The following is an 18,175-nucleotide window of genomic DNA, read 5'->3' on the forward strand; positions in this document are numbered from 1 at the left end:
TCAGGGGAACAGTTAGCATTTAATGCAGAGAACAGAATATACACCATTTAAAAATGGTTCCCTTGATTCTCCATAAAAAAAAATTACTGACATTTCTAGGTTGGCTGGATACTTTTCATCTGTATTACCACTAATAACTTAATTTCTCTTACATTCAAAGTGCTATTATGTTAACTTCACTGAAGAGGTCAAACATTTTAGTCTTAAAAATCTTACTAAAACATTTAAAGTACATTTACTAATTAAAAGTCACATTTCTTAATGTGACTCAGTTTAGAATCTCATCAACTTATCCAAAAATATTGCTATAGATATTATTTTCAAGACTTTGAAAATTACAAAACATCTTAAAAACAGGTAACTCAATCTTCACTGATGTTTTAATTCAGAAGGGTATTATACCATCTATTTCCAAGCTATACCTTTATAAATTAAATATGCATTTTAGAGAAAAACATTAAAGTAATAATTTGACAGACATGAAAACAAGTGAAATATAACAACTATATCTTCATTTTGGTAACATATAACAAAGAGATGGCTCAAAAGTTATGGAGTTTAGCCAACAATATAGTCAATATAAGCCATACCATGAAGCAAATGCCAATCCATTATTGCAATCTTGAACTATGTCTATATAAGCACATATACAGGTCAAGAAGTTAATATTGCCCCTGTAATCTATAAAACAACCCTAGAATTCTGAAGATCTGTATTTTAAGAGGACTGTGGATAAACTGGCAGCTACCTACGGAGGACAACCAAAACACTAAAGAGTCTGAAAAATTACACACTTGATAAAACCATAGATATTTAGCCTGAAGGAAGAGATCAGGAAAAATTATCTTCAAACATCTGAAGTGCTCCCACAAAGTGGTTTTGTCTTCTGTTCTTCTAACCAATAAGAAATAATGAGATTCAAAAGGCACTTAGCTCAATTGGAAAAATAAATTTTCAAAACTGATTTGCAGCTAACAATAGAATGGTCTAGTTCATAAAGCAGTGAATTTCTTAGCACCAAAAGTTATATAATTGAGCAATGATGATATAAAGGACTCTGGGATATATATATTTATTCCATGCTTTGGCCTGGAGTCCTAATTCTGAATATATTAATTATCTGGGATCTTGTTAAGATTCCGATTCTGATTTAGTTCCTCACGGGTAAGGCCTGAGATTCTACATGATGTCTATGCTGCTGACATAAGCAGCACACTAAAGAAGCACTTCAGCAAATTCAAAGTACACTTTTTTCAAATAATTTACTTGAGTTACATGTAAGCTTTTTTAATTAACAAGCAAATTTATCATTTGCAGAGGGAAAAAAAGGTTGACAACAAACTGAAATGTTAGTGAGAAGTACATTTTTAAGTTAAAAAAAAAATCCATGTAATTTCACATAACGAAAGTCAGAATCATACTGTGAAATAACTTACTGCGGCTGGTAGAGGAAGAGATCAATTATGTTATCACGCCCTTTGGGGTGGTTAAAGAAAACGAACAGAGACCAGTGGATGAGCCATGTTCGCTGCTGAAGAGACTGAAGTGGAGAACTCACAGACTACGGGGTTAAAAAATTCACACATAGTAAATATTAATATATGAAAAAGAGGCAAGAGAATAAACATTGCTGATCTGAGAATTTTTATTAAAAATGAGAACCTTCTGAGGCATGCTCTAAGGCCATTATGATCAAAGTCCTATCCCCTAGAACCTCAACATTAGAAATTACCTCTCTGCTCTGAGAAATAGATTCCATAATGTCCCATATGCCATTTTTACAGAAGATGTAAACTAACTATACATCTTCTGAAAACATTTTACACATTTCAGAAAACATTTTACACGCAAGGACTGACCTAATTACTCATAAGTTGTTTTATTAGGCAGATTTTAAGTGAAAACTGTCATCTTCTGCATAGGACTTTTTGAGGATCTATCACTGAGGTGGCACTAATAGTATCATGACATTTTCACTGTACAAATAAAAAGGTGCAGTAGTTTAGGAGAAATGAAAACTTGACTTCATTTCTCCAAGAGCCAAAAAGTTTGACAGTTTCAAGGAGATTCAGTGAAACCAGTCAACCCCTAACCAGCTGTAACTTTTATGTCAAGTTAACAAAAGCTAATCTGACCATTTTAATTTCCCCCACTTATCCTTCCATTCCTCCCTCCCCTACTCTTTTTTCTTTTAATGTACAGTGTTCTCCTTATCAGAAAGTATTAAAGATACACAGAAATTTCATAGAACCACCCTGGAAAAATGTAACTCACATTATTATCTATGGTCTCTTTTAACCGTGTAAGGTCTTCCATAGCTGCATCCCAATTCTGCATTAAGATTTCAGACGCCAGTTTTCCCCAGAGTGAACTCAAAGCATTTCTATCTGTTGCTGGAACCTGTTTAAGCAATCATAATGAATTATATTCTGAATATTCTAGGAAAAAAATATACTGTGTATTTTATATGTTACATATATCCACCTAGCCTACTAAAAGACTTATAGCTTTCCACCCCAAACAGTAATTATCTAAGTTCTTATTGGATCACATTGGTTAAACTGATTTAAACAGTTTCCATTTAACTTACTTTACTAAAAATACTCCCCTCTTTGATATTCAGTCTAACTCAGAAAGAGTAACTTAAAAGTAAGGTACAGAACCAGCGTTAAAAGTATTATTTTCAGAACAAAAAAAATATCCAAATTACAACACAAATGAAAGGAGTTAGAGAAAAAAAGCAAGTCTACTGGTTAATAATAACAATAATTAAAAAAAAAAAAACAATAATTATCAAAGGAATATGTACTGTGCAATAACATGTTTATTTTCACATAATCCTAATAGAAACACTAAAAGGTAATTTTTTAAATCTCCATTTTTATTATAGAGGGGAAACTGATGCATGGAGAGTGTAATTTGCCCCAAATTACACTTCTTTAAATTTTAAAAGCTATAGATTTTTTTTAAAGATTTATTTATTTTTAGAGAGCGAGAGGTAGGGGAGAGGCAGAGGGAAAGGGAATCTTTTAAGCAGACTACCAGCTAAGTGTAGAGCCTGATGGGGGTAGGGGTAGCACTTGATCCCATGACCTATGAGATCATGACCTGAGTGGAAACCAAGAGTCTGATGCTTAACAACTGAGCCACCCAGGCGCCCTCAAAGCTACAAATTTTATACCACAATCTAAACCACAAAAGAGGAAGACTAAGGGCACCTACTCTTTCTGCCACTGATGGAAAACGGTAACAAACCCAAAATACCTATTAAGGAATTTGATGGCAGTAATTAACTATAATGTACTGAATAACATTTAGCAAACACATTATTCGTAATAGACAAAAAAATGGAAGTTCAATTTTTTTTCTAAAACCACAACCAATTCAGGATACATCTCAGTTTGATATTAAAATGTGATAAGCTATGCATCTGAAAATCAGTAAGTAACAGACATCTATCTTTTACAGCAATATTATCAAACAGAACACATCAGCCCTGAAACTTCAGCCAAGACCCAAAGCTTCCAACATTACTTAAGCTTTCTTGATTCAAGGAAAAGTACCTTTAAGTCAAATGGAATGTACTTACAGGAGATAAATTTTATTTTATTCTTTTTAAAGATTTTATTTATTTATTTATTCATTCATTCATTCATGATAGAAACACAGAAAGAGGCAAAGACATACGCAGAGAGAGAAGCAGGCTCCCTGTGGGGAGCCTGATGTGGGACTTGATTCCAGGACCCCAGGGATCATGTCCCGAGCCAAAGGCAGATGCTCAACCACTGAGCCACTGAGGCGTCCCAAAGAAAGAAATTTTAAATTCTGAATGAAAACAATAACAAAACCCATGCTACTAAAATATGATCACCAACAGTTCTAGCATCTTAAAATCACTTTTATTTTAATAACTGCTGGATGAGGGGAGAGGTTATATTTTCATGCCAGATTAAAGGCACAGAGAAGGCAAATTTTTTTTTTAAGATTTTATTTACTTATTTGACACACAGGGAGAGAGAAAGAGAATAAGCACAAGCAGGGGGAGTGGCAGAGGGAGAGGCAGACTCCCCGTTGAGCAGGGAGCTGGATGCTGGACTTGCTCCCAGGACCCTGGGATCATGACTCAAGCCCAAGCCAAATGCAGACTTAACTGACTGAGCCACCCAGGCGCCCAGAGAAGGCAGATTTTTAACAATATAATTAAAATACAGTGTTAATCCCTTTTATTTATTTTTTAGTAACTTTTAAAACAAAAAATGTTCAAAAAATTCCTACCAACTCTGCTCTACCATTTCATTCCAAGTTAATGCATTTCTTAGACCACAACCAAATAGGGTGCATGTAAATACTCTTTCGATGTATTCTAAAAGCCATCACATTTTTAAAAAATAAAGGTAGATTCTGGGGTCACACAGCTTTAATTTACACAACACTGACCTACAATAGGTCACCTGGAGAGTCAAATTCTAATCACAGATCATAGTTACAATGGTTCTTTCATAGCTTATGTTTCCCTAACTATAGATTTAAGAGAATAACCAACCACCAGACAAGAATTTAGACATGAAAAAAGGCTATTATAAAAAAATAAAAGTAAGTATAAGTAAAACACTGATATTATTCATCCCAAATCCAATTCAGGATTTTTAATGTTTGCTATTAACAAGATTTTGAACAAATACATAGATTTTATGTAGTGGCTATCTTAACAAAAGAAAAAGAAAAGTAAAATTATCCACTGTTTTAAACTTAGCTTGGTTAGCTCCAATCAATAAGCCAATTTCCACCTACTCAAATGCTTTGTCACACAGATAGGACATAAATTTAAAATAACTTTCACATAATTTCTAAGCACTATCCAATCACTATATTTTGACTGCTCTTAATGTAGAACATTGATTTTTGTGCTCAAATCATGGTAATCAATCACCTAACCAAATGTCATTTGAATTCCAACACAAGATCTGTTAGGTAATACAAAAGCTTTAAAACCGAGAATTTTTTTAAATTAGGGAACTAAGATCTTATTTAAACAAAAGGAAACATAAAAACTTCAAAAACCTTTAAGTATATATACCTATCCTTTGTATAAATTTTCAGACTAATTGTAAAACCACACTACATAAATGTAATATACTGTTAAAACTAGAATATATTTATTAGGATAAAAGCTTTTTGTAGCAGGATAGCAAGTTTTTAATCCCCTAAAGGTTCATGCGTACTACTCTGGCTCAAGTCCATGTCATTACAGTTGGCTCTTCATACCAACCTGCTTTCAAGGGTGGATATGCTAGAAGAGTTTCAATATCTGGATTTCCAGCAGTTACCTTAAGTTTCCACGTCTTAGCAAAATGGCACATTCACTCACTGACCAGCAACAATAAATTTACTGTGCTAGAACTCTAACATGACACTAAATCTTCATTCTCAAAATTCACTCCCAGCATTAACAAATGATATGAATAACCAACTCTTTTCATGTACCTGTAATCATATCAGGCTTCTGATTTTACAATCCTGGTTTAAGCTGTTTACATTTCCAAAGTAATCAACTTTTGCTCTCCTAAATCCTTCATAATATTCAAAGTAAAACTGATGGAATTTTCTGATAAGCCACTACATTTTAGCATCACTGATTACCTTCAATGCACTTGCAAGCTAACCATAGCTAATCTGTAAATTAAGAATATTCGTAAATGGGAGCAAGAGAAAAATATTTTTTTTCAAATCAAATTTTGAAATACACTGAAAATATTTTCTTCTGAAGCAAGGATAGTAGTTCTAAAAAATGAAGCTCCCGAAGTACTTTTTAAGTGTAGCAATTAGCTGACTTAATAAAACAATCTCTTCTCCTTCTCTGCTCCCCCGAAAGGAAAATTTAATTTCCTAGAAAACAACGAAAGAAAGCAGCTATAAGTCTTTCTTTGTGGCAAGCATATGGGGCTAAAAGAATAAAGGCAACAGAAAATAGAGACAGAAGAAATAGACTCTTCCAAGGTTAGAAAACAGTAAGTCCCTGTCTTAAGAAGTTATTTCCCAACATCTAGGATTAACTAGAGAAATCAGAGACTCAGGTACTTGCTTACTAACCCAAAGTGAGTAACAAATTATAATTTCTCAAGTGAAAAGCTAGTTAAAACAAGGGCATTTTGATAACTCTAGAAGGCATTAATACAATTACCTACAACTAAGGCAGAATGAGAAAAACACATCTTTTCATTTGAAAGCCTGACTTTTTTCTTTGGCTTCATGCAATTCTCCTTCCCAAACAAAAGCACTGAATCTAGCAATTTGTCAAATAGGCAAATGAAAATAACAAAGAGGGTTCTCTACTATTAGAAATTTGCTCTAATAGTACCATTTAACCTCACCCTCCTCCTCATTATTAAAAAACATCATTGAGTTTTATTTTCTAATAGCTAAGGATAGAAATAAATGGAAAAAAGTTACTATTAAAAGCCATAATTTTTTTTCAAATATTATTAGAGTTCTACAGTTGTTTAAAAGAAACTCAAGGGATGTATACAGCATAAAATACTGAATTAAATTTAGGAATAACGGATTTATTCAACGAATATTTATTAAACATCCACGATGTGCTATTCAATGTGTTATATAGTAATATTAACAAATTGATTACATGATAGAATTTTGATAATGCTCATCATACAATTATACATAAAATAAGAAATTAGTGGCCTCTACTTTTGGCTTTCAAGAACAAGATAAATTTTCCTCCAAATTTTTAGGTCTGATACAAGCTTTCCTATTTTTACTTGTTCTTTGTTGGGGAAAACAAATTTTTTTTCTCCTTTCAAGGATTCTTGAAAACTTACATACAGACTCAAATCTATGACACATTTTGACAACCCAAGGGAAACTGACAGCCATATGAAATCTGAGAAGAAAAAAAATTTACTTACCAACACTCTAAAGAAGTAAAGATACTCAGCTGCTCCAGAATAATTCCCACATTCATATTGGAATTTTGCATACCTATAGAGTGTATCTAAATATTCCTGCCTAAACTAAAAAAAAGAAAAACAAATTCAGTTCTATTTTTGAGTTTTAAAATTCAAGCCATTTACTTCTTTAAATGTCTCCAGAAGTTAATTCTCTCAGTGCATCCTAGGTGTCACAAAAAAAAAAAACAAAACAAAACAAAAAAAAACAAAATAAAACAAAATCATGATCAGAAATACATGATTCTTAAAACATACATTAGCAACCGGTGGACTTATCATTCATAATTCTGGTCTCAAAAGAATTATGAGCTGTAACAATACCTAATTTGTTGCAATGAAAATCTGAATTGCAGTAGAAGGTCTAAGTTATAAGTCTCTGTCAGTGACTGAACTTAGACAACTAACATGCACATGCATCCCTAGAAGGTTTTGTGATTCTGTGCAAGTAACATGTACAGTAAATTTCAGTTCTGTAAAAACTGGAAGTTTCACCAACTTTTGAAGTTAGCAATGAAAGCAAAGTGAAAGAGAAATATAAGAGAAGAGCTCTGAACTAGAACATTATCAAACACACCAAACATTCTCTATAGAAACCAGGAAGAACAATTTGCACAGTGGTCAGCATACCTCTTGTTATAGTAATTGTTAAATAAAAGATAAAACCGAATGCAAGTGAAGAATTAATTACATGCAAGTCCTCAAACTTTACGTTAACACAAGGGAAAGGAGCCTGGGAGATGACTAGGAAAGTCTACAATAAAATTCCTTTATTGGGGATTTACGAAGATCTTAATAATGTCAAGAACTACTATTTTCCAGAAACCAGCCAGTGTATTAATTCTATTGCTCAAAGCTTTTCTAACTCAAATTTAGTTCTATCTTTATTTGTAATGCACCAGAAATAAAAAATGGTACCCATTACTTGATTATTCTAGAAAAAATAAGAAGTTTTGAAAATTAATAGGACCTAAAGGCAAGTATAAGCATCTCATTTTCTCATCAGCATCAATCTTTAAAAACTGAAGTTCTGAAAACATACCAGGTATTATATTAATAAGTTAATCTGGAATTTAAACTCATGTCAAGCCTCAAACCTATATATGCAACACTATTCTTTAATTAGCCTTATTAAAACAAGACAACAATAGAAAATTTTTTAAATATCACTTACACCATGCTTGTCTGCCAGGTAGTCAAACAGCATCCGGCCATCTCTTAATTAGAAACAAAGATTGTATTTAATAGGCCATAGAAAACAAAATATGCATATCCAATGCTTATCCCATTACCCACATAAAGCCATTTAAATATCTTAATACTTAAACACTAGAAATAAGACTTCTAGAAAAAAGTAAAAATATTACAAGATTCATCAATTATGCTTGTTACATATCTATGCTATATACCCTAAATAATTATTATCCATATCAGTGTCAATTCAACTGAACTTTTCTTAAATTAGCTTTGCATAACTATGATGTTGACAGGCTGGTAAAAGACAAAATGATGACAAAGACACCAAGGAACGAGTGACAGATGGGCACAGTGGCCCACTTACTGGGCATTTTCAAAAAAGAAAACATTTTCTTACACTTATCACAGAGCAAATGCTATGATGTTTTTCCAGAGCATAATTTTACTTGAAGATTTAATGGGAGAGGGAATATATCATCACCAAAATTAACATGGGTATATTATAATACTGAATATGAAACATGCATGAAATTTTAACATAAGATTTCAAAAAAAAACTTAACACTTGTGTATCACAGTGAATAACTGTTTTACATTCCTTGTATCCATAATCACTGTGGCAGTATTTTCAGAAAAGTATGATAAGTACAATATTATATGTTCAATGAAATTTAAAAACGAATTGGTTGGAAGAGATTATCACTTTGAAAATAAGTAGTTTACACGTTTTTAAAACAATTCCATCCTTTCATTTATCTCAATGCCAATGCCTATTAAACTGCAAGGAGTTCTCACTTTCTAATAAATCTATATTCATCTTGATTTATATCCTAATCTCATTAGTTTCTAGTACTTAAGTGACTAAATTTGGAATTTAAATTCTAAATTTTCTGTTGAACCCTAACAGCTGGGTTATTCCAGCTGTTCCTTTGTGGACACTTACATGTGACCTGAAGGTCTGTCATTATATTCTATTCTAAGTGTACATAAGTAGCATAACACAGGCACACACACATAGCTATACATGTCTGCTTTGTTAAGACATAGCTGTGTGTACATGTATAGGTCCGTGTAAATAGATATATTATGTATGTGTTATACATAGTGTAACGTGGTGAACATTAGTAACGTAGCAGGTTACATTATAATATGGTTATATTGCTGTTTTGCTTATAATTATCTGGTAACACTTCCCCAAAACACAAATGAAAACAGAGCTAATCTCTCTAAAAATTTGGTTTGGTCACATATCGTATGAACTAAAGATACAACATAGCAAAATCTTCAGCAATTCCTCTAGTAAATACATTGGCAGCTGAGATTTACCACAATGGCAATATTCAATTTTAGTAGCTTTTATTTTAAAGAATTTCTAATAACCCAAAGGGTTTCCATTTAATGATATACATTAAGTCAGAGTGAGGCAACATGCTTTCTTTGGAAACCAAGCAATCAATTTATTTCTGGTTAAGAGGAAGTTAAGAATAAAATAACCTTATCAGCTCTACACTATTCACCGTCCTTGGGCTGAGCAATGAGGTTGGAAGGATACAAGAGAATGCAGCCAAGTGATAAAATGAGCTCAGGTTTCCCTCTTGGCACTGCCCAGGCACAGGTATGTCAACCTCAGTACTACTGACACTTTGGAGGTGGATAAGTCTTTGTTGGGGGTAGGGTACTGATCATTGTAAGATGTTTGGCAGCAACCCTGACCTCTTCTTGCTAGGTCCTAATAGCAACCTTTTAATTATGACAACTAAAAATGTCACCATACACTGCTAAATATCCCCTGGAAAGAGAGGAGGAAGGCAAAACTATTCCAGCTTAATCAGATTTGGGTAACTGGTAAAGAAGTTAAAAATAAAACTAGCATTAATATTTTAAGGAATTTCTGGGCCCTACACATTAAGGATAAATTAAAATAAATAAAGTAGTCAATTACTCCATGAACTTTTATGATGGGATATTAGACAAAATTTGAATGAACATTTGTATTAATCCAGAGAAGAGAATTTGCAGAATACAAATTAAGGGAAGATACCTGGTTGACTGCATCTGCCTTGTAGTTTCTGGATCTTCAAACATCTTCACAATTGGTTCCGTTTCTGCCTGAAGCTGTTTCAGTTGTGCAACAACTGTGGTTCTTTTTTCTCTCAAAGCTAATTAAAAATGCAAAGGAGTACTCTAATGTTAAACTATACTGCTCACCATGAAGATGTCTCTGGAAATTTTTCAGTTTACTTAAATTGTGCATAAATTTTTTACCAACATATTCATATCTAGGAATCATCAACTCAGTAAGTCTCCCAGATCCATTTTTTTTTTTCTTTCTAGCAGTGCAAAAGCACATAAAGAGGGAATCTTCTTATTCTTAAAGAAAACTGAGGAATATACTGATACAGCCTGGGAGAGGGGTGGCTGCTATGAAACAAATTATTTGATTCTACATTTCAGAGACTTCAATCCTGGTGTTTTTGTATTTGTTCTCACTGAATTTTCTTAGGTGAATATTATCCCAGAGTTTCTGAATAGACTCAGAGGCGTTTACATATTAGTATAGATCTTCAATTAGGTTGAATGGAATTTAAATCCAGTCAGTAATCTCTCTATAAATCTAATTCTGTAATCTCTCATCCCAATTCTAGTTTCTACTGCATGATGAAGAGTCAGAGAAAACATGCACATAACCTACCCTGCAGGCATGTTTTAAACTTTCAATAAGAAATAGTTAACTTTTTCATCACAAACTAAAATTTAAAGAGCTATTGTCATTTACTATAAGTAAAAAATGTGATTATGTCTAGTGTAATAATTTGTTATACATTAAAAAAGTATTATTGGAACAGTGTTTCTCAAACATAAAAGGGTACCTGTGATCAAATTTTAGAAAATGTCAATTTAAACAATGTAAACTCTATTTCTCTATTGAAAGCGTTCATAGAATTTTTTATAATACCATGTTCATAAGCGTAATAATACAGCATTTTTCAAACTTAACGGGAAAACTTTCCTTTTTTTAAGGGAACATCTATTATCACAGAAAACAAGAATGTGGAAAACATCATGCCACGGTAGTGCTCCAATTTAAGTGCTGGGCCTCCACCCGCAGTTTCTGATTAAGTATATCTGGGGTATGACTCCAAAATTTGCATTTCTGACATAACTCTCCCAGGTGAACTGATAATGCTGGTACTGGGGACAATACTTTTGAGAATACTGGATATACCCAGATACTTCAAGATGGAAAGAAATCTCTTAGAAACACAGATGCTAAATGAAAATGTTAGCAGACCAAAAACAGCAGCATTCTCAGATCATTCTAAAAAGACAATCTGATACATAAGCACAATTTTGATAATACACCCTATGAACTGAACATATTTGAAAATCATGTTTCAAAATAGTTTCACACTATTTGGGGTGAGAAAATAATATACTTTAGATGACACATAACCTTCACATTACCTTTCATCCAGAGAACTTTTAAACCATTCGAATAATTGATTAAAGACTTTTGGCTAAAGCTCTTAAAAATCACAAAACTTTAACACACACATCCTCAGTTCGCGAGGCAAGCTGCAGTTCCAAATGACAAAACTTACCATGTGGAATATCATCAGAATAAAGGTTTTTGTATACATCCATAGCAAAGTCTACCATGTTGGTATCACTAAGAAGATCCAATTTCCCTTGTAATAATTCTTTTTCATTATATATCTGCAAGACAAAATTACTTTCTAGTGAGTATGCTGAAGTACCTCCAAATAGAAAGATAAACAGCCGCACCAACTCAACTGATAAGCACATATAGGTGCTTCCTTGCCACACCAGGTAATTGGGCATCGACTCAAATTTTTTACCTTCTTAGTGTCTCACATCCACATGATGCCTACCCATCTCTCCTTGAGGTGGCCTCTTTCTTGTCTACCCCCATATATTTTTTCACTAAATCATTTGAATCCTTTATAATCCTTCCCCAATTGACACCACTAAAACAGAACCAGCACCCATTCTCTAAGTCAACTATGTCTTATCAGGTTTTTACTTTGCTAGGACTTCAAGAAACAATTTAACCCCAAAGTACAAGGACCAAAGAGATACACAAGCAAACTTACATAAATGTGAAATTTAGTGCAATGAGCAACATGGAAGGATTCTATACAATAGTATTCAAGGAGATAGTAACCAAAATTAAAAAAAAAAAAAACTTAAATAAGCAGTTATCAAGATAAAACTTAAGCAAAAGAAAAGATTTGCATACTACATTTAATTTTGTCAAGGAAAAAAAAATGCAGGAAGATTCCACATTACAGTTTGTGAGAAGATGGTGATCAAATGGTACAGCTATGAGATCAAAACTGAATCTTCGAAACTATGTAAAGAACTCCTACAAAATAGTAAGGAGAGAGAATTCAATTGAAAATGGCTAAAAAATTTTAACAGCTGCTTTATAAGAGTATAACCAAATGGTCAAGAAACTCCAAAAAGGTTCTCAACTTCACTAATCATACAGAAAATGCAATTAAAGCCACATTAAAACAACAACAAAAACACCTGTCAATACCAGTGTTGGTGTAGATGTAATTGAACTCTTACACTTCTGGCAGAAGTATAATCACTTTGGAAAATTGTTTTTATTTCCAAAAATCAAACATACTTTTTGACCTAGTAATTCTGGTCTTTGATACCCAAGAGAAATGGGTGCATATATTCAAAGGACATATCCAAGAATGTTCATAGCAGATAGACCAGTCTATCAATATTAGAATGAATAAACTATAATATACCTATATAACTGATTAACATTCAGCAATGGAATCAAAGAACTAGTTATCCTACCAACTTGGATGACTCTCACAATGTAGAATGAATTAAGTCATACAAAGCAGTACAATGCTTAATTTCATGTATGTAAAATCCAAACCAGGCAAAAAACTATTCTAGATCAGACGAGTCCTTACTTTTGGGAGATGTGAGTAGATTAAGAGGAGTCAAGAGGAAGGTTTTTAGGATATTTGTCATGTTTTATTTATTGATCTGGATGGTGGTCACACAAGTGGGTTCACTTTGAAAAAGGTGCTTATATTTAGCATTTTTCTGTATGAATGTAATATTTGATAAAATTTTTCTTTAAAAAATTGAGGCTTCCTTTCAGTGTACCCTATAGAAACTTAATTTTAAGTGAAAACATCTTTCTCTAGCATACGAACCTCTTGTCACCCATTTATAGATTTTAATTTATACGGTCTCTATTGTAGATTAAAAGCATTGCTCCTCTGCCATCAGACCTTACTGGCCTCTTAAATCTATATCTCCGCTTATATCACCTTCCCTAAATTCTGCCATATACCCACACTTACTATGTAAAGGGCAGACAGTAAATAACTTAGGCTTTTGAGCCAAGAAGCAAAATCTAGGAAACTAGGGGTACCAAGGCGGTGCAGTCAGTTGAGTATCTGACTCAAAGTTTCAGCTCAGGCCGTTATCCCAGGGTCCTGGGATAGAGTCCTGCATCTGGGCTCTGCTCTCAGCGGGGAGTCTGCTTGAGATTTTTCTCTCCCCCTGCTTCTGCCCCTTTCCTCAACTCATGCGTGTGCATGTCCACACACATGCTCTGTCTCTCAAATAAATAAATCTTAAAAAAAAAATCTAGGATACTATATATAAGTCCTGTAAGAGTTTCCACAATTTCTTTTCTTTCTAAAGTAAACAGTAATAGAGTAAAATTTTTTTATAAAAGAGATCTACTAACAAGAAGAATGAAATTTTGGGAGGGTGGGAACTAATTCATTCAACTGAGGTACAGAGTTAGTGTTTTATAATTGAAAATGTTTGCACATTTTCATCTATTAAAAATTATTTTTAGCTTACAGACCATACAAAATAGGCAGAGAGTACTTGCTGTATTTGCTTCACGGACTATAGTTTTGCCAATCCCTGCTTGGTCTATCAATCTCTTGAAAACAGCTCCTACTTTTTAACAAATTGAAAATATTCTTTTGACATCTCTTCCTGCTGTCATCCTCCACAAATCCAACATCCATACTGATGATTAAGAAACTCAAGCCTTAAAATTTCCCACATCTTTCCTTAACTTTCACTTAGTACCTTATCTCTAACACTTCAATTTAAATTCATCATCTTTTTCACTATTACCATTAAAACACTTCATCATGCCCACTATACCCCACTGTCCTTTGAAACTTTTATATCACCCTTTTTGGTTGTCACTTACATTAGTTAAGATACCATTTTTAACTATTCCAAAGATTTTCTCATTAGTAGTATCATTGATTCCATCCATTTTCTCCAGCCACATACAATTCAATGTCAATTTCTACTTCTGGAAAAAAGTCCTCCGCCTTCTATGTTCTGGCTAAGAATAACTATAAAATGTTTCAAAAGCAAGCAATAATGCTATTCTTATTCATATCTGTGCTTTTCTCTGATCTGTAATCCATCTCTGACATATATCTACAAGCCTACCTCCAAATTTCTGCACTATTTCAATAACCTTCCACTGCTCCTCTCCCTCTGACAGTGACTGTCATAGGCCCTTATAAATATATGATTTTCAATCTCAGTTGGGCCATCCATTCCCACCAATTCTTATACTTATACTTTGGTCAGTGTTCTCAGTCTCGATTTCTATTCCTTTTTTTTTTTTTTCGATTTCTATTCCTTATCTCACTCCACAAAACCCCAACTGGCTGCCTCCTCTCTCACACAGAATGGCCTACCCTCCCAAAAGAAAATATTCAAGAATATTCACTTTGTCCCAGAAGGCTAAGAGATAATGCTTTAAATGCATTACCTCTATGCAATTTTTCTAACAACCCCATAAGGTTGGTGGCAGTATCAACACTTCATGCATGCGACAGGCTTAATTAAGATGAGAAAGAAACTGCTCTGAGATATTAAATAATTATTAAAAGCATGCATGCCAGACTATATTTTACATGCTAAGGACACAGCAGAGAACAAAAGTTTCTGCTCTCATAGAGCACACATTCTCCAACATATTACAAATATATCAAACTGTTACTCTCAAGAATAATGAGCACAGCCTTTATCCTAACTATCTAAAACTCAACTTAAAACCTATCCTCAAGGGACGCCTGGGTGGCTCAGTGATTGAGTGCCTGCCTTCAGCTCAGGGCATGGCCCCAGAGTCCTGAGATCAAGTCCCACACTGGGCTCCCCTTGAGGAGCTTGCTTCTCCCTCTGCCTATGTCTCTGCCTCTCTTATGAAAAAAATCTTTAAAAACCTATCCTCAACAAAAACAAAAACCTATCTTCAAAGTCCTTTTTGCCCACAGAATAGAATCTTTTCAATTCTAACAGCACTCTGCCAGTACTTCTCTACCTTTGTCCCTTTTTGCATTGTATGTAATTATAGACCTTTATCTCCTCTAAAGGATAGGTAAGTTTCTCAGTGGTGAGAGGTCTGAGTTTTATCCTAGATTTAACACAATTCCATGACAGACCTATACTTAGTAACTGCTAAGTAAATACTCCAGTATCTTTCTTCCTCTGAGTGTATTCCAGCCATCTCACCCATTCTCTACAAAATGGCAGGTACTGAGCAGTTATTTTCCAATGACTCTCAGCTGCCATTCATAGTTTTGGTCTTACCTTATGAAAAACTAATTTTCCTTCACATATTCCTCCCTTTTATCTACCTGCCTTGTAAAACAAAAACATAAAGACCACATCACAAGAATATGGACTTTGGCTAGTTTAGGAGCATTTCTACAAGTAGCTGATAAAGGATTTCTAATATGGCATTTTTCTATTCTTTCATTTTTAGTGAATTATCCTCACACATCCAGAAAAGGAAACAAGGCTGAATAGGCGGTTTTATTCAAGCTCTAAAAATATAGGTGTAAAAAAAAAATATATATATATATATATATATAGGTGTAACTACATGCTAGGTAAAGAAAAATCAAATGAACTTTGCTGCTCCTTAACATCATAACTTTAGAGTCCTGCTATGTGTTTGGAAAAGGAACAGATAATTTTGCGGACTATACCTGAACAGTAACTACCAAGATCTGAAAAGTTATCAGAACAATTTAATGTTGATTTGCAGAGCTCTTCTGTTTTATTGTCGTTGAGCCACACAAATATACTTCCCAAGTCTAGAGTTCCCTAAGTAGACTTATGTTGTAACCTGCTTTCTGATACAGGATTCACTTACTTTTCTGGCCAATAATCGAATCCCTTCATCATAGTAACACTGCTTTATCATAATTACTATGTATCTATTTCCCAACAAACTCAAGGTAGAACTAACACCAACATTTCAAAACTTTCAGGATTGAGACGTTTTGAAATGAGGAATCAGAACCACATAATTCAAGGTACCTAGAGTAGCTAAATGAAGGTTAACTTTCAAATTACTCTTAGTCTGTATACACCGGAAAACCACTTTTAGGTAAAAAACAAACAAAATTGTCCAGTTTTTTTTTTTTTTTTGAGGGGTCGGGGAGAAGGACGCCCCATCAGACAAAATATGCCATGCTCTAAGAACTGGCTATACTTCTCCAAAGACCGGGAAAACTATGCGAAGGACTCGCAACTTTATGGAAGTTAAAGTAGGACTTGGTTTTTAAGTGTATGAAAATTATTCCAAAGATCTGGCAAACAAAAACACAAAGCCAAGCACACCCTTCCCCATAGTCCCCGAAAGAAAACCCCAAATCTCCCTACACAACAATTTGCTTTCAGAAGCAAGCGTTACTACTTGGAAGCTGGCGAATGGTCCACTTCCGAGAGGACCTGACGCGGAAGTCCCTCTGGCACTGTCCCCTCCAGCAGTGAAGCAGAGACCTCTTCAACCCGCAATTCTTGTCACAACCGAGTTCTGCCGTGCTAACCAACTGGGACGGCGCTAAATTACCCGCAGATGCTCCTGCCTCACGCAGGACCAAACTCGCGGCCGCCTCACACGTGTGTCAGGCCTAGGGCTACCGCCACCGCCTCTCGGCCTTGCCCGGCGTCTTACGCGCTCCCGCGGCTTCTTCGCGGCCAAAGCCCCCCTCACCTCTTTTACGGAGAGAAACTCAAGCAACGGAAAGACTAGATGCCGATCCAAAAAGTGCGCGATGCGAGTAGTCAAGTCGTACTCCGCCATCTTGCCAAGGAAAAAGAAAGTCTGTACTCACTAAAACTTTATTGATAGCGTCGACGAACGAACGGACAAGGCCCGGGTTGCGCGTGCGCAGTGGTTAACCACGCCCGGGGAAGGGGGCGGCGTTCAGCCCCAAGCGCTCAGAGAACAATAGCGCATGCGTGCGGGTCCTCCCTTCCTTTAGGCCACCGTGAGGCCGGGCGGAGCCGCGGGCGCGCCTTCTTCCGTTCGCGAGTTGACGGGCGTGCGGCCATCCGTTCCGCTAGTAAACACTGAGAAGGGGTTGTCGATTTCTCCGGGAAGTGGCAGAGGGCCAGATAATGAGGCCCCTGCTTTCCGGGGAGTTGCACGGGAGAAAGAATGAATACCTGAGGTTTCGTTCGGCGTGTAGTGTTTGTTTTGTAGTCGTGGGTTGCATTAAGGTGGGCGGGTTTCTAGGCAGGAAACTAGTGAAGTAGTTTTTGATGGTAATTAAGATCCGTGATCTGTCGGGCGTGGTCGGCCGGACCTATTCATTTAGGAAGGTTGGAGGAAGCACAGGGTAGCAGTTTAATGGAGGCTTGTAGCGGCTGAAGGAGGCGACAAAATTGGAGCCAGGGTAAAACCGTGCGTGGTGGATGGCTTAGCAATCAGAAAGGCCACGACACAGGAGAGGACTTGGTATAGTCCAAAAGCTGAATATCCTGTGTGACTAGACAGTGAGGCAAAGACGATGTGAAGGGCCAGGTCATGATTAAGGTAAGAAGGTGGATTTTATTCCAGGTGCTCTGAAGTCTCCTTTGCCAGTCCGCTTTCATCTTTCAGGCCTCTTCATTCTGGAGGGCCTCAGGGTCTTGGACCTCTTCTCTATCTAAGTCGATATACCCTAGTTGATATCATT

At 35.2% G+C, this 18,175-nt stretch overlaps 1 protein-coding gene across 1 annotated transcript in view; it reads right to left on the bottom strand.

Moving 5' to 3' along the window:
* EIF3E (eukaryotic translation initiation factor 3 subunit E) overlaps window positions 1-17,372 on the bottom strand; it is a 53,089-nt gene extending 35,717 nt beyond the window's left edge. The window contains exons 1-7 of the mRNA XM_072774233.1: window positions 17,209-17,372; window positions 11,762-11,876; window positions 10,201-10,318; window positions 8,137-8,179; window positions 6,924-7,028; window positions 2,275-2,400; window positions 1,437-1,561 (exon numbers count right to left, since the gene is read on the bottom strand). Coding sequence (XP_072630334.1) covers window positions 1,437-1,561; window positions 2,275-2,400; window positions 6,924-7,028; window positions 8,137-8,179; window positions 10,201-10,318; window positions 11,762-11,876; window positions 17,209-17,298 — 722 coding nt within the window. The 5' untranslated portion in view covers window positions 17,299-17,372. The remainder of the gene's footprint in view (window positions 1-1,436; window positions 1,562-2,274; window positions 2,401-6,923; window positions 7,029-8,136; window positions 8,180-10,200; window positions 10,319-11,761; window positions 11,877-17,208) is intronic.
* Between the last annotated feature and the right edge of the window lie 803 nt (window positions 17,373-18,175).

Source organism: Canis lupus, chromosome 14, assembly GCF_048164855.1.
Source record: "Canis lupus baileyi chromosome 14, mCanLup2.hap1, whole genome shotgun sequence".
NCBI lineage: Eukaryota > Metazoa > Chordata > Mammalia > Carnivora > Canidae > Canis > Canis lupus.